Here is a 24,970-nt window from a genome sequence, read left to right as displayed (position 1 = left end):
GCTTCTTGCTGAGCATACGCCCCGACGTGCCTGCGGTGGTGGAAAGCCCCTCACACGCCCTTGCGCCCTTTCAGATTTTAATTATCACATAAATTCTCCATTGACTTCTTTTGCCTGCCTCCTGTCCCCCCTCATTTAATCGTCCAAAAAGAAAGGTACTTGCAGCTGACCCTGGGTCCTACGCCAATCTGGGCCAAGGATGGGCCTCTAGGAGATGGAGAATGCCAGCGGCGTTCCTCATCCCTGTCCAGGTGGGCGGCATAGGCAGAGCTACCACAAGCATTTCCAGAGAGGCCACTGAGGGACCTGTCTCTGCCCCCAGGGCAGCTGTTTCAGCGCATCCTCGATGAGGCCCCTCGCCCCAGGCGTGAAGGATAATCAATAATGCCACCACCCCCCTTTATTTGCTAAACTCTGTTTAGCAAAGGTTTCCACACTCTCTCCTATATTGTGTCCTTAAAATAGACCTATGAAATAGATGCTACTATTATCCCATTTTACGGATGAGGGAGCTGGGGCTTTGAGAAGGGAGTGACTTGCCTAAGGTCACCCAGCAGGAAGTGGTGGGACTAGGATTAGGGCCCAGGCGTCTGATTCCAGGGCTGTCGAGGTACCAAAGCCCTTACGTCAACTTCTTTGCCTCCACCTCCCGAAGGGGTGAGGAGGGAGCGAGGTGCTGTGCGGGCCTCAGCTCAGCCCTGCCTCCTTCTACCAGGAGCCCACCGCCTGCTGGAACGTTCCATCGTGGCCCCTCATTAGAGCAGGCTTATAAAGGACGCACCGCGGAAGGTCACCAGTTAGTTTTTGCAAAAGAAGTGGATGCGGAATCCCTTGAGGGGGGCATAAAAAATAAAACAGAAAGATCTCCTTAGCTTTTGGATTTTTAATCAGAGGAACATGTAGGGCTTGAGGGAAAATGATTTCTTCAGGGGGGTATAAATGGAAAGAGATGCTCAAAGTCAGTGACAGCCTGTTTTAATTTATAATTCTGCCTCCGTGTGAAATGCTCGGAGAATCGGGGGGAAATGAGTAATAATTCACCGAGGTGCTGTCACAGGCAGGAAGCGTCAGGGCCCTCTTTGTTAGTTAGCTGCCAAGAAGGCTGAGGCAGAGGAAGGGCACGGAGGGCGGGAGGTCCGGCCGGAGAGCACCCTTCCTCCTGTGAGAGACACAGCCCTGCCGCTTCTCCGCAGCCGGCCGGGGGCTGTCGGGTGCCGTCACGATAGCCTGGAATGGCCCACTCGGGGATGAGAGCCTTCCCGCAGCCATTCTGCGAGGAGGCTGGAGAACGTGGAACAGGAGCTCCCTCGGACCCTCTGCTCTTTCCTCCTCCCTCTGTGGGCAGCGGGGAAATATATGGTCTATAAAGCTGACTGTGGCCTCTTCGATGGGACCTGAGGTCAGCCTGATGCACAGAAAAAGGATAATGGGACCCTTTATGCTAAGCCAACGGATGATATAAAGAGGTCCCCGTGGCTGGGATTGCTCGGTCAGGATAGGCGAGGTTACGCTACAGTAATAAACCATCCCAGATTTCAGGGACTTAACGTGACATTTACGGTCCCTGTCCCCTGAGGGTTGGGGGGCGAGGGGCCTCTGCTCCACAGGCTCTCTCAGGGACGTGGCTGTTGGGGGCCCCACCGTCATATAGCAGCATCCCCAGGAACAAGGACGGTCCTGGGCCTCTTCAGCAGGGGAAGAGAGAGACTGAAGAACTAACTGCGCGAGGGCTTTTCACAGCCTCGATCCAGAAGAGGCACGCATCACTTCCACTCACATGTCACCGGCCGGAGCCGCTCAGGTGGCTTCACTTAACTGCAGGGGGGGAGGGAGATAAAAGGGGGTGGGGGCAAATGGAAAGTCCTGAGCGATCTGTGTCTACAGACGGGGCTGAGTTGAGGGACCCAAATCAACCCCTGGCCAACACCGCCACTGCCGCTGGGTGCCATTGGGTCAACCGTTTGAAATGTATGCCAGCGAGTTCCGTGTTAGCTTCTTCTGGGGCCGCACTCCCAGTGGATGGGTGTAAAGAGCACGGCATTTCGAAGTAGAAGAGCGGGGTTCAAGTCCCACCTGGGTGACCTCGGTAAGGTTGCTTAACATCTCTGAGCCTCTGCTTTGTCGTGTATAAAACTAGGTTAATGATACCCATTGCTGAGGAGTCGTTATTATTATTACTTTTTTTTATTTTATGAAGATCAGAAAATGGTAAACTAGCACATGCACAAGTTAGGGACTGGGGATTCTCTGTATCGTGACCAGCACCATCAGACATCAAGGGTCTGCCTGGGGAGCCGTTATTAATGAGGATAGTTTGGTTACACCTGGCTGATTTGACTTGACTTTGGCCTGTTTCACCTTCGGCCATCCTGGAAATGACCGCGCCCTGTGCTCTCCCTGCAGGTAAACTCCCTGTTGGTTTTTACTGCAATTTCGAGGATGGCTTCTGCGGCTGGACCCAAGGCACACTCTCAGCCCACACGCCCCGGTGGCAGGTCAAGACGCTGAAGGAGGCCCAGCTCCAGGACCAGCAAGGTACTGCCACTCTCTGCTCTCCCCCCTGGTGCCTGCCTTGCCAGGCGAGAGACTTAGGGTACCACCCGGAGCAACCGTAGGGCAAGCCCCGCCCTGTAGGGCAAGCCCAGGTGGCTGCCCAAAGCTTGCCCTGGGTTTCTCTTACACAGTTCCCTCTTCAAACCTTCCTAAGTTTTAGAATGATTTAAATCATGCCCAGGTAGATGTCACGTTTAGTTCCTTAAAATGAGAACCTTGATGAAGAATTAGCTGAAAGATAAAAAAATAACAGCAACAATATGAATAATCCATTTATTCAACAAGTATTTATTGAGACCTACTATGCGTCAGGCCCATAACTCACAGCCCTCTTTACAACTGGGGAGGCTGAGAAACAGAAAGACTCAGCATTGTGCCCTGGGAACCTTGCCGCATGACTGTTCCATTCCCTGTGCCCCAGACTCGTCAGCCATACCCCTGCCTCCACATCCAGCTTAAACTAGCAACTCCCTCCCTCCCTATACCACAGCCCACCCTCCCATGCTCCTGCTTGAGCTGCCAGAGGGCAAAGGGCCTCCACACACCCAGGAGATGGCCACTCACACCTGACTAAGGTGATGCCACACCTGGAGACACTGGCTCTGGCATGGGATAAAAGCAGGTCTGTGAGTACTCAGTCCTGAGACCTGGGGAGGCCCTGGGACCCACCTATCTGCAGGATGGGCTGGTGGGCAGGTCTCTCTCCCTCTTCCCTCCCCTGCATTTGCTTGCTCTTTGTGGAGCTCAAGACCCTCATACCAGAGTCCCTCTCTTTCCAAAAGATCACACATCCTATGAATTCCTTCTAAAACTAATAATAACTGTTATAAAAGTATGCAAGCAGACAACATCCGGACCGACCAATGAGGATCCCAGAGCCTGTGCAGCTCTGTCCTTGGTCCTCAGAGCTAGCTGCATCTGAGCGAGTCGGCTTTTGGCCGCGTGAGGAAGCAGGCTGAGTTACTGCAGCCAGAAGCAAGTTCTCAGGGCCCCTCACCAGACGTGGAGGCCCAAGGGCTCCTGCTTCTTTCCAAGCTTTCTCCCCGCACTGCATTGTTCTCAGCCCCCTGTCTGCAGGAGCTGAGGAGAGAGATGGAGCTCAAAGCTGCATGTGCTCTTCATGGCTCTGCTCTCAGTTTGATAATCCCCCAACAGCATCATAGTGAATAAATGTCCAGGGCTTTTTGAATACCTTTAATGCCTCCGAAAGTAGCCCATTTCATTGATTGTCCTGAATCACAGACAAGTTTTCCTTACCTGAGATAAGCTCCACTTCTCTGTAAATTCTACTCATTGATCATGGTTTGTGTCCTGGAAACCCACAGAACTACACTACGGCCCCTACCACAGAGGCAGCCCCTAGATATCTGAAGACAACCCCTGTGACCCACATACTGTATGAGGTCCTTTCTCTCCCCAGTCGCATAACTCCAGCTCCGTGATTCCTCCTCAAGGATGGGCCCATGCTCTCTAAGATTTCTGGCCTATCCTGGTTACTCTGCTGTGGACTCACCTGAATTTGTTACTTGGTAGTAACTCGATAGCAGACTTCGCTAAGAGACAGAGAAAAGTAGAAATGAATGACTGAGGTCCTGCATGGGGTTCGGTGGGGCGCCCAAACAGTCGTGAGCGTACCTGGCACTCATCTCCATCACACTGGCCACCTGCAAAGTGCCCCGCAGTTCCCAGCGGTTTACAGATGCTTCTCCCACCACCACGTGGGGTTGGAGCTTGTGTTCCCCAGGTTTTCAGGCAGGTCTGTGCTTAAAAAAACAAGAAACGAGTCTTCCTGGTCAGGGCCTGCAGCACAGGACAACCTGGGCTCAGAAGCAGAAGAGTAAAGGTCACAGAGACCATTGGTAGGCAAAGCTGTAGCATGACTGGAAATGGGGAGCGGTGGGAATGGGGGAGCCCAGTGGCTTGGGGCCGCTCCTGGGCTATGGGCTAAAGCCGGTGACCTTGGGAGATCAGGGATGCAGTAGCCCAGGTCTCTGGTGCTGGGACATCACAGGCCGTTAGCAATGCAGACCTTCGCATGAGCCAAGTGTTGTTGACAATAACAAGTAAGCTGTCTTACCCATTGGACGCGGCAGAAAGCCATGACCTCAAAGGTGTTCTGCGGCTGGAGATCGGACCATGACCCCTGCGCTCATTGACCCTGCACCACCGGGCTGCATGCCAGTGACACACCCTTGACTCTTTTCCTCTCTGCCCCAGGCCAGGCCCTGTTGCTCAGCACCGCCGAGGTCCCCACTTCCAAAAGTGCTACCGTGACCAGTGCTACGTTTCCTGCACCGATGAAAAACTCTCCGTGTGAGGCAAGTCTCAATGTTCCTCTAGTTCTCTGACCTTTCCTCCCACCCCTCACCTTGGCACTTGTGGATAAACATAAACGGATGAGCAGAGTAGCCTGGGAGGTCCGACTGCTCGTTCTCCCGGCAGCAGGACAATAGAGCCACTTTTGCCATCTTCCAGGCAGAGCGAACCCAGCAATGTGGAAAAGTCCCACCTGCAGAGAGCCTCACTTTAAACACCCATACTTAGCTGCACTGAGTTGTTTGCAGTAGGACCTTGATTTAAGCAAACCCAGAAAACATTCCCAAGGCCTAACAGGGGAGGCTAACAGTGATTTACAAAAGACTTTCTACAGTATCCTTTTTAAAAATAGCGATCTCTTAATATACATTTCAAATGTTATAGAGCATCAAAAATTCGATTTACATAAATTTCACTAAGACATCAATGGCATTCAGTGAGGCGCTTTCAGAGCCACTTAACCCAAGTGATTCCTGTAGCCGTCTAGTGTGAGGACTGAGGGACTGGTGTCATGTTTCTCAGCATAAAGTCATGCTCTCTAGGGACCCAGGAATGTGTCTAGACCCCCATCATGGCCCAGTGATTGAGCTGTGGACGCTGGAATCGATTACCCAAGGCCAGGCCAGGTCCCAACCCCGATCGGCTGTACAAGTTGTTTGGGCCTCTCAGGGCCTCGGTTTCCTCACCTGGAAAGTGGAGACAGTAAGAATGCCTATCTCAGGGAGGTGAGGATGAAATAGCTCAAGATAAGTAAAGGGCTTATCACAGCCTCTGGCGCAAAGTAAGCCTACAATAGTTAGCCAACCGTGCCTGACACACGGAAGGAATATGGGGGAAGAATAAGAGGGCATTAGCCAAAAATCAGGTTCTACGCTCTGGGAGAGCCGGCCATGCCTGTGCTTCTTTGCATCTCCCCCCACCCCACCCCCCGCTCCCCGCGCGCGCGCACACACACACGCACACACACATGCACACACACACACACACACACACACACACACACACACACACACTCTCCCCACCCCCAGGATAGTACCGCATCAACACCTTGCACATAGCAGAAAGCCAACGCCCAGTGTGGATTTGGCCCGTCCTCCCCAGGAACCCACAGGCGAAATGCCTTTTGGGCTTCAGTTCAAGAACAGCTATGTTCCCCCTGAGCAATTCGTTTCCCTTCAAGTCGTGGACATTGTGAAGCCGACAGGGTCCGCGTCCCCTCTGCTGGCTGGCAGAGATTTCTGGGAGCCACACCTCTGAGCAGCACTGGTGCCGGACGCAGGCTCCTCTGCTAAGGGATGCGGGCAAATGCAAGCCCTCCAGGCTTTTTTGTGAAGTGAAAACTCACAAACAGGAAACAAATGAGATTAGAAAAGATGTATCGATTTCTTCTCTAATTGGAATAATGGTCAGATTAAATCCGAGGCTCCCCTCGTAGTGAGCAAATGGGGGTTCGTGATGTGTAGTTTGTAGCAGCCTCACTCTTGGTTCAATTTTAGAACTCAACGTTTGCCCCCCGTCTTTCTCACCCTCTTCCAGTTTATGTTGTCTGACTAGATTTCACGTATCTCTGTGAGCCACCTTAAATCCTTCTGGGAAGAAGTCAAGGCCTAAATAAATAGACTCGTTACATTAAATCGTGCTTGAGAACCCACGAATCTGATGCAGATGGTGGAATTACACAGTCAGCATTGATGTTTCTCAGGCGCCTCAGAGCGGGCACCTAGGAAGAAGGGCTTCCTAAGAGGAGAGATGGTTGGCCCGTCAGAGCGGTGAGGAGGAGCCTTAAAAGCATTTGATCTCTAAATCTACTCTTCACTGCATTGAATATGAGCCTGATTTTAGAAACTATCAGGGTAAAAATGATATTTTTCTAACACTTCATCATTTCTCTAATAACCTTTGGGTTGATCAATAGCTTAAACAGGTGTTTTGTTTTACTGGCCTATTTTATTTTTCCTCCCGTCAGATTAGCTCTGGGCTATTTCTGCTATTTCCTGCCCTTTTCTAGAAGTTTGCTCAGCAGGAATAATGAAGGAAGGCAGTCCTACCTTCAGCTCAGAGTTCCTTCGCATTCAGATTTCAGACTATTCATCCAATGCTGATGGGCCTTTGAATTCCCAACGTTGGGGGAAGTGTTTTCATCAAAAAAGTAAATAACCAAAATAGAAATATGCGTTTCCAGCTCCGTAAGCTCCGCCATTTATTTGTTACGAATCCTGAGTGGGAAACACAGAAAGCCGGTGCCCTTCCCCGCAGGCTGGCTGGACATCAGTGACGGGGAAGCGGGTGTCGCATTGCTGTGTGACACCGTGTGAGGTAAACTTGGGGCCTCCGAACCCCGCCAGCCCTAAAGGGACCTCCGTTGGCTGTGGGCCCAAGTTCAGGAAGGTGGACACTAGACAGAGCCAGAGGTTTCACCTCTGTGAGGCCAGGCCGGGCTCCCGCCGGGCATCTTCTCTGAGCCCAGACCAGTCCTGGTCCGCGAGACCTTCAGGGAGCTGAGGTAATTGCAGGGCGTCTCCAAATGCTTCCTCAAGAAACCCCACAATCACCAGTGGGTTCCCGCAGGGGAACTGGTATTACCTTCTCTGCATTTTCATGAAAATCTAGATACGGACTAGCCAAGTAGGTCTGTGTTTTAGTTGCAGCCACTTGGAAATTGTAATTAATGCAGAGTCTTGGTCCCCACCCCAGAGCTCCTTGATGACATCGCGGAGCAGGGCCCAGAATCTGCATTTTCAAACCCGCCCTCGATGATTGGGATACACACTGAAACTTGAGACTCATTGGCCAAGGGGTACTTGCCAGATGTGACCAAAATTTATCCTGAGTCCGTGCTGAGAGTTGTCCTCCATTACCTGTGCCCCAAATAGTGCGACGTAACGTGCCTTTTAGAAGGATGAGTTCGAGAAGGAGTTAGAAATGGCAAGGTGGGGGCCAGAGGAGGCGGACGCAGACAGGGCTGAGGGAGCACCACCCGTCAGAGCCACATGGATCCGGGTCGGGTACCCACTGATGCCGCAGACGTAACCAGGGTGCGCCTTTGTGACAGCCGCCTTCCGGAGAGTTCCTGAGCATGCCGGCTCCAGCCTCCTCCCTCCAGACATCGAAAACCACCACAGCCGGCCACCTAGGCCACCTGGCACTGGGCTGGCCATGGTGAGGCCACTGCCTCCCCTGCTGCTCTGCACAGTTGCATATGGGACATGGATATTTAAAGACCTCTGCCAGGCCCAGCCACAAACAGGAGAGAGCTGTGCGGGTTTTTTGCCCGCCCCCCCCCCCCGCACCCCCTTTCTCCACAAGCTATTCTCTGCAGGAAACCAGGGAGTCACTTACAATATATTCAGATTTCATTTTATTTTTATTTTTATTTTGCTGAGCTTCAGTTCAAATCATTAAAGTTGCCGCCGGAGAGGGGAGCCTTGCAGTGGCTTTTATGTGTCGCTTGCTGTCAGACCTACTCACATCGCCTTGGCTGGGAGACACGCTCAGATGTGTCTGGCATTGCAGCTGCTGGTAATAAAGAGGACGGGAGAGTGGCAGGGGCTGTCTCCGCCCCTCCCCCTGCCTTTCACACATCCCGAAGCCTGAATGTCTCAACAGGCCCCGAGTGGTTTGAAATTCTATTTTATTTGAATAGCCTGCCTGTGACTGGAATATTTTAAACCATGTTTTCAGGACAGAACAAGGCCTGGGGGAGGAGGGTTCCCTCGTTCTCTCTCCTCCTCCAAAACATGGGAGCATTTTCCTTCTACGAGCCACAGGAATGAAAGGGACCCAGGAAGCGTGGGAAGAGATTCACTTGATTGGTGGTAAGACCTTTAGGGCAGGTCAGTTCCCCACTGCTGGTTATCTGACCTTACAGGAGGGGCTGCCACCTCTGTCCTCTCCCTACACACATGTGCATACACACAGACACACACACACACACACACACGCAGACATACACTGAGACCCTGGAACACGGCTGGCCCTGCTGCCCCTGACGTCAGCCCTACGCTGATAAAAGGGTCAGCTTTGATTAGCTGCGGGGGACTGCCGAGATCAGGGCAGAAGGCCACCAGCAAGCTCCTCCACGGCAGCATGGGCTACAGGCCCGCGGGGAAGGAGACAGTGTCATTAAAGCCAGTATCTCAGTGTAACTCAGAAGCAAAGTAGGTGGGAGTCATGGCTGTGTCGATGAGGCTTATTCAAGCTGCCCCGCCCCCTCCCCGTGGGCAGACAAATAGGACATTCAGATAGGAAGAAAGGAGAAAATTTTCTGACTCCTGTGTTTTTAAAATTTCTTAAACTCGGTGACAAGATCCCCCATGGAAAGGCAAGGAAAGGATAAGATGAACCCATTTCCTGTTTAGGAAAAAAAAAAAAAAAGCGCAGTTCTATGCTAGCGTTAACTAATTTTACATAAACGCACTCTTTGAAGCTAAAGCAAAGCCAACTGGTTTTCAATGTGAAAATAAAATACAAAACCTGTTCTTGGAGCTATTTCTAAACAGAACTTTTCCCTAATCCTAATGTAACAGAAATGTGTACATAAATCGGATTTATCAGATGAATCTTCGGCTAACAACTGTTTGAGACGATGTTAACATCATGTGTAGGAAATGCGATGTTTTCTAGGATTTGACATTTTCAGTAATCGAGAATTGCTGTATTTTGTAAATGGAAATGCCACTGCTAAAAACGGAACGCTATAAATAGAATGACGTCATTTGTTTCCAAAGATTATCGATACACTAGAGTGATGTGAAAATAATAAAAGTGAGATTTCTCCTGGCAAACGTTGGGGCAGGGTTAGGACTGTGATCCGTGAGTTCTCTCGGGACAAACAGTGCAGCTGCAAGCGCTGCCCCCGAGTATTCTCGGGGCAAAAGGGAAACGGGTTAAAAATAATTATTACAGGATGGCTTGAGGTAGAGGAAAAAACGAAAGCAGAAGCGCTCTTTCTTTATCGGCCCCCACCAAACCCTCGACAAGGGGTCCAGGGGCACGAGCTGTAACATTCTCTTCAGCTCAAGCTGTGGAGCAGATCCTACCTGTCAGGGGTCACCCCGCCCTGGGTCTGGGTCGCAGTGCGTGCAGGGACGCCCTGGGGTGGAAACGGCCCTTCTCAGCGGGGCAGGAATGAGATGGATCCAGAGACCAACAGCTAGTGGATACAAAATCAAGATCAAACCCAAACATTATGATTCTGAGCCTTGTGCTCTTTCTATCCCATTGCCCTGCCCTTGTTGGGGACACATGGCACCTCCTCAGCTTTGGGGGAGTTGATGTGGGCCTCAAAAGCATCCCCGAGGACTGGCATCCCTCCCACCCGACCCAGAGCCCCAACCCACCCCACCACAAACCCTCGTTCTTTCCCAGGAAGGAATTACCACCCTGTTTTGCAGCTGACTGGTTACCTTCTTAGTCTCGCAGGCCAGGACTAGTCACTGCGCAACCAAGGGGGACATTGTCCCTCAGCTATGGGACTCAGATGTTATTTGTGGCTTCTGTGTATCTTATTCTTAGTCTCACATGCTCTCACTTGTTTTAGCAAATCAGGAAGGAGAAGCTATTCCAAGAGCCCTCATGGGCTTGATGCTGAATAAGGCTGTCATTCCACCTTCTGCAAAAAACACGTGCCCGGCTGAGGAGAAGGAAACCTCACCCTTCCCCTCTCCGTACTCACCCATCCTCCCTTGTATCTCGGCTGAATGCTGACCAGTAAAAGAACAAGCCAGTCCCTTCCAGGATCCACCTGGGAGAAGCTTGTGCCCTGTGTGGCCAAGTAATGCTGCATAAACACCACGTGGTATCTGTAAAAATCAACCCTCTTTATAAATAGTTGGGGACCCAAGCGAGGGGTCTGCCAGCATAACATCACCCCCAGCTCCCTTCCCACAAGCCCGAGCACCTTGGGCCAGGTATTTGAGGACTGGACATCTAAATGCCGTCTCATCTAATGCTGTAACTTCCGCTGCGGTGACAGAAGGCTCACTGGTTCCTGCTCACTTTGGGGCAGCTCCAGGCTTCAGAGTTTGCCTGAATTAAGAGCAAATCCAGCAAGACTTGCCAGGGGTTGCTTTCATACTCTGTTCTCTGTACCACTCCTCTTCCTGTTCTGGGGACCTTCTGAGAACCAGGAGTAGGACTCCATGCAGGCTATGTGACATCCAGCTAGGTCGTCCACTCCCTGCTCAGGAGGACATAATGACGGGCCCGGTGTTAAGCACAGTGCCCCTCTGGCTTCTTTAGGGTGATGCTGACACCTGAGGCGAGTCAGAGCAGAGTGGCGGCTCCAGGCAGCTTCCTCCTGTCCCATGGTCCCGCAGCTGTGACATCCGCATTTCCAAAGGAATCCAACTGGTCACGTGGAGCCAGGGCAAAAGGAACCTCGCTGAGGCAGTGTGGTGTGGCGGGGAGAGCAGTCCTAGAGGCCACTTAGACCGAAGTGGAATCCCGCCACTTTCTGGCAGAGCGACCTTGTGCCGATCGCCTCAGTCTCAGCTTCGCTCTCCTCTGCAGGGCTGGTGGGAGAAACAAGTAGACGAGGCAGACAGAGTGCCCGGCCTGGGTGTGGACACGGCCGATGCTCGATAAATGGGACGCGCGGTTTCTGCTCCTCCTCTGCTGCCGTCCTTATTATCTGACTTTCGCGATGATTCTAGGATCAAAGGCTGCGGCCTGCCCTGTCCAAAGATGCTGACTCTGAAGAATTTGGGCCGGTCACCTGAAAGTAGAGGGGATGGGAATGTTGCCCAGCTCGGTGACCGGGATCTGAGGAAGCTGATGCTTCCCCAGCCGCAGATGGGCGCCCATCACCCCTTTACCAGCCCCACCAGCAAGGGCCTGGGGAGCACCCTCTTCCAGTCCACCCAAGTTCCTCTTCTCCAATACCCTCCCCCACCCCCACTCCCACTCCCACCTGGCAGCAGATACCTAAAGAGATAATAGTGTCGCCCCTTTACAAATGGGAGACTAAGGCTCAGGGAGGGAGGCTGTGACCGTGCACAGCTGGCCAGCAGTGCAGCCGAGCATATCTAAGACACAATGGCATCTCCTCTCTCCCCGAGAGATCTCCTGGGCATGAAATGGATGCAGGAAACAAGGGGCGACCAAGAGAGGGGAGGGAGGCTAGACCGAAGGCACCGAGGCGGAGGAGGGGTCTGGGAAATGACCCGGGGCAGGACACCACACACCCGACTTGTCTTGTAGCATCTCTTTTTATAAACGTTAACATGAATGCTAATTCTGTATCTTATCCTCTCACAAGCCTATTTGTTTGGATTTAAAAACACGACTCATTACTTAATACTGAGTGGCTAACACCGCGGGAAGATACAGTTTGTGAGGAAGACCTGAGGCATATGCGCCCCCAGATTAAGAAGCCCAGAGAAAGAGCTCCAGCACGAGCTGCCTTTCTCTGAAGCCAAAGGCCTCTCTACATTATGTGACCTCTCTCTGTGTCCTGGTCACCGTAGAGCCTGCAGATAATGTGTTTGACTGTCCCACCCACCCCCACCCCATGAGTCACCCTGACCCGATGCTGTGTCCGAAACTCCAGGAGGGCCTCAGCTCTGGCAGTCGCTCGCACCCCCAGTAAGGGAGACAGTTATGTCAGAGAGCCCTGGGCCGGGGCCTAAGAATGACTGCTTTGCAAGGGAAGGAGGGGGTGCAGAGGCCAGAACTGGTCCTCAGTCAGGCAGTGAGCCAGCAAGTACTCATTTCAAAGCTACCCTATGGCCAGCCATGCTGGAGACAGACATCGGGAATCTGGGATCCCTTTAGGGTGTTCATACAGCAGAAAAGTTAAGAACACTTATTTCAATATGACAGGTCCTGGTCTCCAGGTTACTTATGGATCATTCAGCTACATCACATTAAAAAGCAAGCCAAAATTCTTAACTAGAGCCCTCAAACAGCCGAATTCTGCATTCCAAGGAGAAAGAAACCTTCCCTTAGTTAGGGGGCTGAGGCAAGGGACCCTGCATACCCGTTAAGCCAACTCAGAGAGCGTTCTTAAACTGTCAGTCTCTTACCTGTGGCTGTCGCTGTGCTAAACATTCCACCCGCTTTATCTCATTACTAAGACGGACCTGTGATGGGTTGTTACCCTGGTTTACTGATGCGGAAGCTGCGGCTTAGAGAGATTAAGTGACTTGCCCAGGGTCACCCTGTGGTAAGAGGCAGAGCCAGGATTCGAATCAGATCTGTCCAACTCCAAAGTCAAATCTGCGCACACTCTAAGGCCACTGAACTTAAGTCACCTGAGTTTGTATCCCAGCTCTGCCACTTGTGAGCCATAAGACAGACCTCGAGCAAGTCACACCCTCTAACCAGAGATAAAAATACCTGTCTTACTTGCCGCATGAGGTTGTTGCAAGGATCAAATGAAAATGTGAAAACTCTTTGTAATCTCCACAATACTTTACGGATGGCAGCAATTATTATCATTCCTCTCCTTACTTTGCACAGCCATGACGACGTCACTGCTAACATAAATTCGGGGATTGTATGTGTTCTTATTTCTCCTCTGGGTCAATTAGCAATGTGTAGGCAGGTCGAGAGCATCATCTTGCACAGTGCCTAGCATTAGTGCCAAGCATTATCACCAAGAGGATGTGCCCACTGAACCCACTTAATCAATAATTAATCAATAAATCGGGCAGCTTTTCAATTGTCAGCATGACCCTTCTCCAGAATTAGAGTTAACGAGGAGACTCTTCATTGATGTTCAAGGATCCAGCAAGTGTGGCCCTACAGAGATTTCGGAATCAAGAGAATTCTTTTTTCTTTTTTCTTTTTTTTCGTGGCTTAATGTGATTTTTATTTATTTTATTTTTTATTTTATTATTAGTTTCAAATATACAGTACGTTGGTTAGACAGTTACATAGTTTATAAAACTATCCCCCTGAATCCTCTTTCCCTCCACCTAGCCACAACATTAACTCATTCACTCGGCTGTCGTCCCCGTCCCTGTGACCCTCAAATACTGATCTGTACTTCTTTAACCCTTCACCCCATCCTCCCAGCCCCCCAGCTCTCCTCCCCTCTGGCTGATACCAGACTCTCCTCTATGTTTCTGAGTCTGTTTTGATGAGTTTGTTCTTTTCGTTCCTTAGATTCTGCATATAAGTGAAATCATACGGTATTTCTATTTCTCTGACTTATTGCACTCAGTATAATAACCTCTGGGTCCATCCATGTCATTGCAAATGGTAGGATTTCAATTTTTCAATGGCTGAGTAGTATTCCTTTGTATATATGAACCGTAACTTCTTTATCCAATCGTCTGTTGATGGGCATTTAGGTTGCTTCCATATCTTGTCTGTTGTAAATTGCGCTGCCATGAACATAGAGGTGCATAGATCTTTATGAATTATCGTTTTGGTTTTCTTTGGCTATCTACCTAGAAGTGCTTACCTCAGTACCTGAAACTGGGAAGCTGCTGGAACCTCGCATTCTGTCACCACTTACTTCAATATTGACTGCCAGGACACATACTAATGGGCTAAAGCAATCAACAACAATTGTCATTGCAGTTGGGCATAATTAATTTAAAACCTTTGAGCCATTCAAAATGAATACCCACGCCATTACATGATGAGACAAATGAAGAATTACTGTCAAGGCTCACACACGTGAATAAAAATCCTCCCAGGCACTTGGCAGAGTTTTGGGTCCCCTTCGAAATCCACATATTGATTGTCGGAACATATTCAGGTGGCCCAGATACAGCGGGACACCCTACTGAAAGCACAGACTCTCCCCAGCTGTCAAAGAATAAGCGCTTCCCGGATGCCGGGGTCCCCGCAGACGCTCGCGGGCCTGGAGTCCGTTTTCTTTCCAGCGGCTGGGCTGTCCGTACAAGCTGTCGGAGTTTCACTGCAGAGAGTCGACCCCAGCCAGAGGAGTGCAAAGCTCTTTCACAGCATCACACACGGAAGAACTGAGGCACGGAGGAGGCTGTTAGCCCAAGATCCGCCATTACAGTGGAGCTCAAAGAAATATGCCATCTTTTTTCTTCCGATAAGGCTGGAAAGATCATTCTCTGGGGAACCCAGAAGATGTAACACTGGACCAAAATGTTTAATACAGCCTCCTTCACACTCTCCTATTGTTTGTAGTGAGCTGTTTCTCTCTAATATGTTGTTTCCTGCCTGTTCTGTCCAATACAGAAGAAAGGAACTAATTATCGAGCAAAAGTATTTGCCAAACTGGGCACCAGGCTCTCATAATCTCACTAAAGTCTCCCAGTAACTCTATAAGGAGAGTATGATTAGCCTCATTATACGGAGGGAGGCTCAGGCCCTGAGATATCATATCATATAGAAAGACAGAACCACTCCTTCTGATTTCAAAGCCCCGGCTCTGTCCTCGGCATGACCCCACCTCGCTTCCCAGAGGCAACCCACTTCCCTTGGGCTTCCTCGCACAGCTCTACAGCCTGCAGAGCAGGAGAGAGAACCTGATCCTCCCCGAAGCAGGCAAAAAGATGTCACTCTCTTTTCCCACTTTCCAACGACATCGGAATCCTCCCTCGCCGCCTTTTTTAATATAGTGTTTATCGTTTCTTCTGATTACAGAAGTGTTCCATGTTTATTATAGAACATTAGGAAAATACAGGAAAGTATGAAGAAGAAAATTGAAATTGCCCACAGTCTTACTCCCCAAAGATAAACTCCTGTTGCAATGTTGGTGCTTCCTTCCCGACAGGCAAATGTAGGCTTGAGCAGAGTGATAGATACAGAGTTTGCACGTTTAGCATCACAGCACATAAGCAGTTTGTGTTTTCTTTCTTTGCTTAATATTATATTTTCCTATATCAATACTGTTCTTCATAAACGTGCTTTTAATAGCCGCATGCCCTAAATTTATTTTATTGTTTTTATTCTAGTTGTCAAAAGTAATAGATGTTCCCTGTAAAAAATTTGGAAAAGGCCAAAGAAGGAAAGAAATACCTGTAACTCCATAACCTCACTAGTCAGGCGTCCCACGGTTATTATTTTTTACAAAGCCTGCACATTTTCTTGCTGTGTTTTCACAAAGGGGGCACGTAGGTGACCCTGGCTGGGTGTCCTCTGGCTTCAGTGTGATGCCTCAGAAGGAAGGAAACACGGGCTGCTGTTTTCAGAAAGGATCTCAATCTTTTAAGTCTCCTACCTGACCAGGAATCCGGCATTTCTTAAGCCCCCATAATTACAAGTATTTGCCAGCATATTTGATTGACTTGTTATCAGAAATCTGCATCTGGCCTGCTTCTTGCTGTGTGTGATTGATTTATCATTAGGCTATTTATAACTAGAGAGTTGGTGTTTATTTTTTCCAGGTGAATTAGGAGATGGTGCACAAAAAAACACTGGCGTTTGCAGTGAGTCGATACTCTCAGTTAAAGTTAACAAGAGACCGTGTTGAAACCAAGGAACTCTTAAAATTAAAAGTTCACACTCAGAATCACAGCCCTGTGGCATCTTAGGTTGGAAAGGATCCCTAATGTCCATTCAAAGCTCGGATGTCCCTGATGACACCCCCAATCCTGGTCATCTAGTAGAGACTAGATGTGAGGAGTACGGGGGGAGTACCCACCATCTGCCTCAGACAAGCTCATCTTTCAGCATCTCTGTCTGTTAAAAAATGTTTCCTATCGTTGAAGTGAAATACACACTTGAGTGTCCATCCTTGGTTTTGCCTCTCCTGTGGGAATTCATGTAGCCCTTCGGAAATTGAAAGAAAAACACCACCACCCCTCGTAGCATTTAGGAGTGCTGCATACAGAATGGACAATATTTGATACGTTTGATTCTCTTTTGTCCAACTTCAGCCTGAATTTCATGCTGATACTTTTTATTTATGGGCTCAGGAGATTGTTGTGAATTTGCCACGAGGTATGCATAGCAAACATGGGGCATATTCTAAACATAAAATTGCAGTAATTACCTCTGGAGAAGGAAAGGGCCATGAGAGAAATAATAGCATTAGGCCTAACCACAGTGCTGCTCCTGCTTTACATACGGAACTTTAATTAATAAAATGACAAACACTGGTAGCGCATAATTGGAAAGTCTATCAGGCCCCACCAAGAGGGAGGGGGGAAAAGGCCCTGGTGGAAAGGCTGGCTGGAGCCAGAGAGATAATTGCTGGTGGCGTGTTCCTGGCGTTGTCTCTTTTCACTCGTCTCACTTGCTGTCTGTGTAGAAAAGAGTTTATTAGTCAAAAGCTGTCATTTATAACCTGTATCTATTCGGCCGTGTCCAGAAGGATCAACCTGACCCATGACTGTCCAGATCAAGCTGGGTCTACCTGGAGTGGATGTCTGTGCCATAGTGATATCCAAGGGCTTCTTTAACCTGGGGGAATGGAAGCCTCTGAGAGGGACTCGAGCCTGTGATCTGCTCTGGGAACCACAGATAGTTGCTCTGTACATTTACAGATATGTAATTAATAAGGGATATTTAGTAAGAATTGACATCAGTCCTCCAGTTCTTCTAATTAAGAAATTGGTGCAAACCTTACCCTGCAGGTCCAAGAGGATAGTTGTGGTCCCGTTCGCATCCTCAGGTCATCCCTGCTCACCCCAGGCCCGGGATCGCTCATGTTCAGGGATGTCCTTATTCTTTGCCCAGGGGCGACGTCGCAGCCACATGAAGCCCCTCCCCCAAGGCCATGTCCTCCCATCCATGCAAGAAAATTACTCTTTCTACACCTTGGTGATGGTCGGCCCATTTAAAGTCATTTTCTAGTTATTAAGAATTACCTCGTACTCAAACTCCAAGATGAAAATGGATCCCTCACTGAGAAGGCCAGGTGACTTCCTGCACTAAGTGGCCCCATCTCCCCAGTGGTCTCAACTGAGGCTGCACTTTAGAATCACCTGGAGAGATTCGAAAAACTGCTAATGCCCAGGACCTACCCAAGGGCAATTAACTCAGAACCTCCTGGGAGGAGCCCAGACACGGGTAGCCTTGAAAGCTCCCAAGATGAGTCTCATTTGCAGCCCAGGCTGAAAACCACTGGTTTAACCATTTCGTCACAACATGTGAGCTCTGCTTCCACTTTCTTTATTTCACTCAAGCTTTATAACCACTTTTTAGGGTGGGCAAGGGAGGTGTGGTTAGTATCATCAGTTTGTCTGTAAGAAAATAAAGGCTCAGAGAGGGTAAATGGTTGGCTTAAAGTCACGCAGTTAATTCACTTTGGCCTTAGAGACCAAACTCCCAAGTTACGCCATTGTCAACAGACAAGGAAACAAGGGTAGTTTGACGAGCCACCAGAGAACGAATGTCGATACAAAATGCAGTTGCTTCTGGTACATTCTTGAAAGGACACGGATGAGTCATAGGAGCATACGGGCAGGGCCCCAGAGGCTGCTGTCTAACTCCATGCCTCTCTGCAAATTTTGGTGCAGTGCGTCTGAGGCCAGGTCAGATATTCTGCATCTCAAATCAGTTCATAGGTGGCACCAGTGATCCCAGCCTGAAGATCATACTCTGAGTAGCAAGGTACTGACTGACCCTTAGAGGCTGGAATCACTAGGGATAACTAACTACTGGGGAGAAATAGGCCAAGGGAAAGACTGCTTGTAAATCTTGAGGAAGAATAACATCTACCTGGATACATCACCTTACCCACACTCAGGGGATTAAGAAAAAAAAAAGACCAAAAAACAAACTTTGATGGCCACTCACTGGTGCCAGTTTGCAATCTTATTCTAAATATTTCGTATCTGTTCTAGAGCAAGACTTTGCTGAATCTCAGACAATACATTCCTTCTGTTGAGTTTGGCTGTAAATATATGTTTTCTGCTATAAACATAGATGATAGTATTAAAAGGTGAAAGGAGAGTCAAATTTGTAATCTTCCTATTTATCCATCGCTCCGAACAGTTGGGTCAAGTGTCTGTCTTGACCCAAGTCCTCACTGTATTACGTCAGGTGTCTTTGACTCTCTCAGGCCTTAAGTCTTCTCTGTCAAGTGGCTTTGATTACTTCTCCTTTCGCTACACTCAGCACAATTTCAATTACTCATTTAATTCAATTCAGACTTCCTGGCTAGATGATAAGCTCCATGAGGGCAGGGAAGATATGGATCATATGCAGCACGGAGTAGCTATGCAGTAAATATTTGTTGAAAGAATTGATGATTATCTCCCTTAAGGACTGATACCAAGAGGGGTCCTGGCTGACCTCCTCAAACGCTAAGGATGCCTTTCTCAGTACCACCCTTGCCCAGGTGGACTGGCCTAAAATATATAGTGCAGGAAGATGGAGAAAGCTCAGCAGTCAGCTGGTCAGCGGCCCCAGTGCTGATGTGACAGGGCTACATCTCACTAGCCTGCTCATGGCACGAGCAGATTCTGTTTCAAACTGAAAGTTTCCTAAGAGCAGCTGAGAACTGGGAAGTTTGGATTACAGCCAGTTGGCTGCAAATTGGCAAGTTCCAAAGACTCCCTTCTAATACCTAACCACTAACCTTTTTCTATCCAAAGCACGACTGAGGGATCAAGAATTCTGGAGCTTGTTTTCATTCACCTCTCTGGAAAGTTCTGCATCATTATGCTCTCAGACTTCCTTTGAAATATAGTGCATGGTGCCTCAGTGCTGAAGCCAAAATTCCTTTTTAATATTTTGTTACATTATTTATTATCTCATTTAATTGTCACTATAACCTTATACGGTAGATAAACCTATTCTCATCTTAGAGAATAGGAAATTGAGCTTCAAGTGACCAAAGAATCCGGTTTTGAATCCAGACCTCTCTCTTACTCTAGAGCTCTTAGACCATTCTAGAATGGAGGATACATGTAGCTCAGCATACGTACTTGATAAATAGTCATTAAATGAATAAAAGGTTGATTTGATTATAGAGGAATGTGAATGCCTTGATATTAATCAATAGGGATAAACCACTGAGGGGTCACAGATGGCAGTGATAAATAGGAAAATATGACAGATATATAAAAGAATTTAGAAAGGAGAAAGAATGGAGAGGGCGAGGCACTTTAAGAGGTGGTGGAAAGGGTTCAAAGAGTAAGTTATAAAGACATGGTGTGTTACTTTGTTAGAGTAATGAGAATAAAGCCAGGTTAAAAGAAATTAAAGAGAGATTGAGTAACAAGGAAATAGAAGCAGCAGTTACATACCAGTTATCCGAGGTGTTAACCTCTAAACAGAGGTACAGAAATAGATTACAAACCAGAGGAGCTGGCAAGATCGTGTAAAGGCTGGTTTGCAGGAAGGGCAAAACCTTATCTTGTCCACAGAGGAGCCAGAAGGTAGAGACACTCTGAATGTGCTGGAGAAAAGAGGAGAAAGAACTGACAGACGAGGACTAGGGCATTCAAATTCTAAAAGACAGGAAAGGAAGAGGGGGAAGGTGGATAAATAGACATGTCGAAGAAAAAAAGAAGAAGCTGAGGCAGAGTGTACCTGATGAAGCCAACTTTATCAGTAAAGTAGGAATCAAAATAATGGATCAGAAATTGAGGGCCAGGAGGTAACAGCATCAGTGTTTGAGGAAGAGTTTGAAGCACCTGTCTTGCTCTGTGTATGTGGAAGTCAACTATGGAAATCCACAGTGGTTAAGTAAGCACCGCCAGCCATCCAGGGCACTGCGGTTCAACAGGCTGATTTCATGGAAGTCCAAATCAGCAATATTCTGTGGCCAAGAACAGAAGTAGAGAGAGCATGTGGAAGCATTGTCCTTAGCTTGGCACAGCAGGACATGGGCTGGGGGCTGAGAGGGTTTAGTTAGCAAGGGAAGGATTAAAATTACCAGTCATGGTATCTAGATTGCACAAGAAAGCCAAGTGGGGCCAGAAAAAAAATTAACAGTTTTGTTAAATTATTATGGGAGGTCTCAATGGAGGCAAGGATTTGCTACAGTTTTGGGGGGGAAATGGAAAAGGTATAAGTGAAGAGGTTATGGTTATAGGCCGAGCTTACCTGACTCAGGGTCTCAGAAGTAGAACAGCACCTGGACATCCCAATGCCAGGTGTGGCCTTGTTAGTCAATGGGTTGTATGCAACATAGAGGGAACTCTTCGGCTTCAGTGCCTTGTGGTTCATAACTTCTGTGATCAAATTGTGAGGCAACCATGAGCTTGGGGACTGGGAGATAAAGGGGCAGTGATTTACGAAGGAGAATGTCTTTAATCAATGAGAATCAGAAAGAAGAAAAAAAGGGCACCACAGCAAATGAGAACTTCGACTTGCATAGGATGTATTTTAGCTCTTTTCTACAGTAGCCATTCTGATGACCATATGTACAGGAGTATTTGGGGCAGTGATATGCCGCAGTCGTCCTAACTTTTAAATGTTGATTATGGATTGTTTCTATCTAACACGACCTCTATCGTTTGAAGCACAAAGACCAGAGACCTTGTGCCTCTGGGCATGACTTTAAACTTTCTTAGACATGTTAGCTGCAATTCCCTTTCATATGTCTCATGAACAGTGCCAGAGAAACCTTTAATAAGTGCACACTGAAAGCATAAGATTAAGGCTTCCTTTTGGCAAAGTGGGCATTCAAATTCTAAAAGACAACCATACTAAAAGATCTTGATGTGTAGATTTTCATTTCACCTTTGCCTACCAATGGCCACAGGTATCAAGTTGTATGGTCTCTAGGTAGCTAATACTTGACATGGTATTCTCTAAATAAGATTATTAGAGTCTTTGAAGAAAGACTAAAAATCTTTGGTACCCATATCACTAAAAATAGTCGAGTCACAAAGTAAATTGGGACCACAGACGACAACATCTGGGTCCTTTTTAGGAAGGTCATTTAATACACGCCCCCCCCCCCCACCATTGATCTCACTATCACCTCAGAGGCAGAATCTTGTGAAATTTAGGATGATGTTATCAACTTGAACCAAGTCTCAAAATTGCCCATCAGTTGCTCCTGCCCAGACTCCTGAACCTTAATCAAAGCCCTGTGGGAGACAGGGAAGATGACCAAGCAGTGGGCATCCAGCTCTCCTCACTAGGCAGACCTTGGCTGAGCCTCCAGAGAAATCCTTCAGGGTTGAGAATTCTCAAAAGGGAACCTAAAAGTTTCCTTCCAAAATCATGTCCCTCTGGTTCTTCTCTCCCTCGCAGCTTCGAATGTCCTGGCTCATCCGTGGAGTCTTGCAAGGCAACGTCTCCCTGGTGCTCGTGGAGAACAAAACCGGGAAGGAACAAAGCAGGATGGTCTGGCATGTAGCCACCAGTGAAGGCGTGAGCCTGTGGCAGTGGACAGTGCTGCCCCTCCTCGACGTGGCTGACAGGTGGGCCTCTACCCATCCCCGTAGCTCCCTTTCCCTCTATCAGCCAGAATGCAGAAGGGGGCCGTGTCCTCCCTCCCTGCAACCCCTCTCCCCAAGACACATGTCCAGATGTGCACATACACGTGTGCGTGCACTCACACACCTGCTACAGGCTTACAGAGAGTACCAAGTTTCCCCGAGGGGGGTCCATGCTGATTAGCATTCGCCTCCCCCATCTCGGGCCTGGCCCGACTGGCTGTCTCCAATATCTGTAAGAAGAAGTAAAATTGAACAATTCATACCATTCCCAAATAATAATCAGGCTTTGTATGTGTATAACATTTTTCCTTACTTAACAGATTCTTCCTTAATTTCCCATTTTACTATTTATTCCTTATCAACAACAACAAACTTGTGACACAGGTAAGACAGGCCTTATCACATTCTCCACTCTTGCCCGTTTACAAGGGAAAAAACAGAACCCAAGAGGTGAGCACGTTGGTGTCAGAGTGAGAACTGGTATTCCTGTCGGTCCCAGCCCAGGGCTCTGTGGCGTCAGGCCCCTGAGGCAGGCGGATGAGGTGGATAACACATTCTTCAGTAAACAGAGGGATTGTGCCAGAGGCCTCCTTCCTATTTAGAGTCTATCACTAATGACCTTTGTGACCTTGAACTTCTCTGGGCCTCAGTTTTCTCATCTTTAAATTGCGAGTATTGGACTAGAAGACTGTTAACTCCATGTGGCTGTGAAGCAGAGCAGTAACCATTGAGTTCAGCTGCCACTTGCCTCCCCAGGATGGCACCAGTCTGCCACCTGCAGTCGGCCAGGAGCAAGCAGTGCTTGAGTAAAGATGACCCAGCACAGCAGCTCATTTGACATTCTGCTGTGTGATATTGAGCCCTCAATGGTGGGTGCTGATCTGTCCCAGACCAAAAAGGGATGGGGGATTATATCTATAAAGGAGGCCGATAAATGGATCTAGAAAAGGAAGAGCTACCTTTAATAGGCTAAACATCAAACCTACAATCCAGAGCAGCCTCTGTATTAGACTTTGAATTGTCATTTTGGTGGATCCACCTTCAAAAAAGGAGGGCAAAGGCCTTAAGGCAAGGTGTGTGTGTGGGGGTGGGGGGCGGTGATTTCGGCTGGTACGCAGCTTGGTAACTCTAAAAGCGGGTCTCGGATTCTTCACCAAAACTTCACAGAGTCTGCTGTTTCCATGAGCTCATAAGGAAGAAGCCAGCGTCCTCACTCTGAGCACCAGCTTCCCACTCCTTCGATGTCTTTGGGTTAAAGATCAAAGCCTTCGGACACCCCAAGGCTCAGTGTCTCCAAGACAAATGGATTTAATTAAAGCGAAAGAAGGGGCAGTGTGGGCACTCCCCACCATCAACTAGTCTTTTGTCCTCCGGGACTGTGGGGGCTGTGTGCAGGGGATGGAGATCAGGAGGGTGATGCCAGAGCCTTCCCTCCTGGGAGATGCTAAATTAATTCAGATGAATCAAAGGAATTTTTTTCTCCTCGATCCAGTAAGCTCTCTCTTTTTCATGGCCGCTCCAAGAGATTTACCACAAGTAAGATGTTGACTCTATTCACTTCCATCCAATAGAATTTTGTTTGAAGGAGACTTTATTCTCAGCCTCTGTCCTCCCTGTTTAAGGCTGTTTACCAGACTGACATTTCCAGTATTGATAATGAGACCAAACTCTTCAGTGAAGATCCAGACAAAGCCAACTTGGTTTGATGATGCCCTGTGACCTAATAAGTGGGGAATTACAGAACACATAGGTTCCCCCGTTCTCAGGGAGATTGTGCACCGGAGCTAGAGATGATACAGGAGGCGTCAAGACCCAGAAGCAAGTGGAACTGCAAAAGGATGAGACGAAATAGTTTTCACTTGCTAAAATCCAACTAGACTGTAGATATGGCTGGCGCATAAAACAAAAAAAGCACTGTGGATGAAAGAGCATAGGCTTAAAAACTGGTTTAAAAACTGGCTCGGGCACTAACTCATTGTGTGACCTTAGCCAGCTACTGAACCTCGCTGAGCCTCAGCATCCACATCTGCAAAATGAGTATAATAATAGTAGAACTTCATAAGATTAGTATGAGACTAAATATAATGACTATCAAAAGTATCTCTATATAATAGATGTCAATGAATTTTATTTCCCATGTTCTGCATCCTTATCCCTCAGTTTTGTAGCTGCAAGTAATTTATTGAATAAATAACAAAATCACAACCACCGATCTTCCAAGTCAAGCCATGTCCTATAAAAGAGCAATAATATTTGCCTCTTAGGGTCTTGGGGAAGGAAAGTGGTTGGGGAGCTAACTGCTTGGCCCACAGTAAATGCTTAGTAATAACTACTACTACTACTACTACTACTACTACTACTACTACCACCACCACCACCACTACTGGTAATGATGATGATGATGATGATGATGATGATGATGATGATGATGTCGTCAATGATGTCTCCCCCACCTAATGCCCCAGAAGAGGCTGGGATGGCCAATTTAGCAATAATAACCAGTCATCCAACCCTACCATAGAGTGAGGGTTCTTTGCTGTCATCAGTGCTCTATAGACTCCTTATGAGGATAAGTCTCCGATAGAGGAGGAGCAAGAGGTATACTCTTCCCTCTCTCTTCCAGGAAGAATGAGGTATACCTGCTTGGACTGTCAGAAAATGAAAATGAGAGGAGGAAGAAGGTAGAGGAAGGAAATAAATAAGGGAATGAGAAAAAAAATGGTAAACGACCAAAAAAAGGACCTCTCCCTCCTTCCCTACCCTGAGAGAGGTGTTAGCACCTTATACTCCCGGTTTACATTCCATGAAGCTTCCTTAGGCATGTCCTG

General features: G+C 48.2%; 1 protein-coding gene across 1 annotated transcript in view; it reads left to right on the top strand.

Annotated features, from left to right (window-relative positions):
- ALK (ALK receptor tyrosine kinase) overlaps positions 1 to 24,970 on the top strand; it is a 598,490-nt gene that overhangs the window by 499,073 nt on the left and 74,447 nt on the right. Inside the window, exons 7-9 of the mRNA XM_036224695.1 lie at positions 2,404 to 2,535; positions 4,771 to 4,871; positions 21,955 to 22,124. Of these exons, the coding sequence (XP_036080588.1) occupies positions 2,404 to 2,535; positions 4,771 to 4,871; positions 21,955 to 22,124 (403 nt within the window). The remainder of the gene's footprint in view (positions 1 to 2,403; positions 2,536 to 4,770; positions 4,872 to 21,954; positions 22,125 to 24,970) is intronic.

Source organism: Rousettus aegyptiacus, unplaced genomic scaffold (genome assembly GCF_014176215.1).
Source record: "Rousettus aegyptiacus isolate mRouAeg1 unplaced genomic scaffold, mRouAeg1.p scaffold_m13_p_7, whole genome shotgun sequence".
NCBI lineage: Eukaryota > Metazoa > Chordata > Mammalia > Chiroptera > Pteropodidae > Rousettus > Rousettus aegyptiacus.
This window is presented reverse-complemented; position numbering and strand designations above follow the sequence as displayed.